The 1,957-nt window shown below is 57.9% G+C and overlaps 1 protein-coding gene across 1 annotated transcript in view; it reads right to left on the bottom strand.

Moving 5' to 3' along the window:
- NID2 (nidogen 2 (osteonidogen)) overlaps nt 1–1,957 on the bottom strand; it is a 21,378-nt gene that overhangs the window by 11,562 nt on the left and 7,859 nt on the right. Inside the window, exon 9 of the mRNA XM_010004252.1 lies at nt 301–444. Coding sequence (XP_010002554.1) covers nt 301–444 — 144 coding nt within the window. The remainder of the gene's footprint in view (nt 1–300; nt 445–1,957) is intronic.

Here is a 1,957-nt window from a genome sequence, read left to right as displayed (position 1 = left end):
GCGCGGAAGGGGCCGCAGTGGCTCAGGCCCTCGGCACACTCGTCCACGTCTAGAGGAATTGGGAGACACCCGGTGTGGGTGGGACACCCCTCTTTTTCGGAGTCTGGCCTGCTGGGGACACCCCACCCCAAGCTGCCCACCCCTCTGCTTCCCCCATCCCAACAACACCCCTGAGGCGCTTCCCCAGCTGCCTCCCCTGCCTCCGTGATTCACCCAAATCCTCAGGGCAGCTCTTGAGCACGTCCCAGCACCCCAAACGGCCGTAGCCACCCTGGTGCAGCCACCACAGTCCCCGCTCACCTCGGCAGCCCCGTCCGTCCCTGCGGTACCCAGCTGGGCACTCACACACGTACTCCATCCCTGCGCCGGGCTGGCATCGCGCCGGCGCCTCGCAGGTGTGTGTGCCGTCGTGGCACGGGTTCACTGGGGGATTCTCAGCATCACCTGAGGGCAAAGGTTGGGATGTTAGAGGGAGAAAAGGCCTGGAAGACACGTGGAGCAAGGAACAACCATTCCCTCGTGTATCTGACATGGGTCTAGGACAACTGGCCACCGCCAACTGCCCACCAGACACTTCTACACCTCCAGCTCTCTCCACAGGTATGTGGATCATGAGATGAGACTTGTTCAGCTCCTCAGGGACAGACTCCTCAGGGATCTGTGGCTCTGCTCAAGGGGCTTTGATTTCTGCAAGGAAGGTGTGTAGGTACAGGGGAGTGCATGATTCACAGCCTGTAAGGCTAAAAAGTTAAGGATGAGATAAAGGTGACTCCATCAAACATGAGAAATGAAAAATTAACTCTGAGATGAAGGCAACTCAATCAAATTACAAACAGATCATTTCAGGTCACCATCCTGAACATCACTTTAAAAGCTGTGTCTTTATTTTTTTTTTGTTTAACATTATTTTTAAAAAATACCTCACCTTTGACAGCGTCACCTTTATCTCACTGTTCATTTTTCATGTTACAAACTGTGTGACTCTTATGCTTGAACTCACTTGTACAGTTTCCTTGCAGAAAGCAGAGCCCCATGAGCAGAGCTGCAGCTCCTCAAGGGTCTGTTCCTGGAGCTAAACAAGCCCCGTTTGCCCTGATCCAAGTACAGCAAAGAGTCAGTGGTGTAGAAGAAGTGTCTGGTGGACAGTTGGCAGCATTCAGTTGCTGGTAGCCAGTTGTCCCTGTCTCATCTGACATAGGCATGCAGCACCTGCATCCCACACAGGGACCCGTGGCTGTGCCACCCAGTGCCACCCCCACTGCAGTCCCCTTTGGCAGGAGCACTTGGGCTCTAGCTGCTTGGAAGTGGCAGAGGAGCCAGGGAAGGGGCTGGAGCACAAGTGTGAGGAGGAGCAGCTGAGGGAGCTGGGGGTGTCCAGCCTGGAGACAAGGAGGTGAGGGGAGACCTGCTGGCTCTGCAGCTGCTGAGAGGAGGTTGGAGCCAGGGGGGTCGGGCTCTGCTCCCCAGGAACAAGGGATAGAACAAGAGGAAATGGCCTCAAGTTGCACCAGGGGAGGTTTAGATTGGATCTTGGGAACAATTTCTTCCCCAAAGGGCTGTCAGGCCCTGGCCCAGGCTGCCCAGGGCAGGGGGGGAGTCCCCATCCCTGGAGGGGTTTCAAAGCCCTGTAGATGTGGTGCTGAGGGACATGGGGCAGGGGTGGCCTTGGCAGGGCTGGGGGAATGGTGGGACTTGATGTCAAAGGTCTTTTCCAACCAGAGCAATTCGGCGATGCTGCGAAAACAACCCCTCCTTTCTGGCTGCTTGCGGGCACGTGGAGCCTGGCACAGCTCTGGGAGCAGGGCAGGAGATGGCAGCACCTCTTGGCAGGGGCCGGCACCCCGAGCTGGGCACCCCGAGGCGGGTGCCGGGGCTCACCTGGCGCGGAGGCGACGCGGGCGGCCAGAGCGTAGCGCAGGACGTGCTCCTGGTGGTCGTAGAGGGCGAAGGCACGCGG

The sequence above is a fragment of the Chaetura pelagica genome, unplaced genomic scaffold, assembly GCF_000747805.2.
Source record: "Chaetura pelagica isolate M959 unplaced genomic scaffold, ChaPel_1.0 scaffold141, whole genome shotgun sequence".
NCBI classification, from domain to species: domain Eukaryota; kingdom Metazoa; phylum Chordata; class Aves; order Apodiformes; family Apodidae; genus Chaetura; species Chaetura pelagica.
Note: the sequence above shows the minus strand (reverse complement) of the source record. Positions and strands in the feature narration are given on the sequence as shown.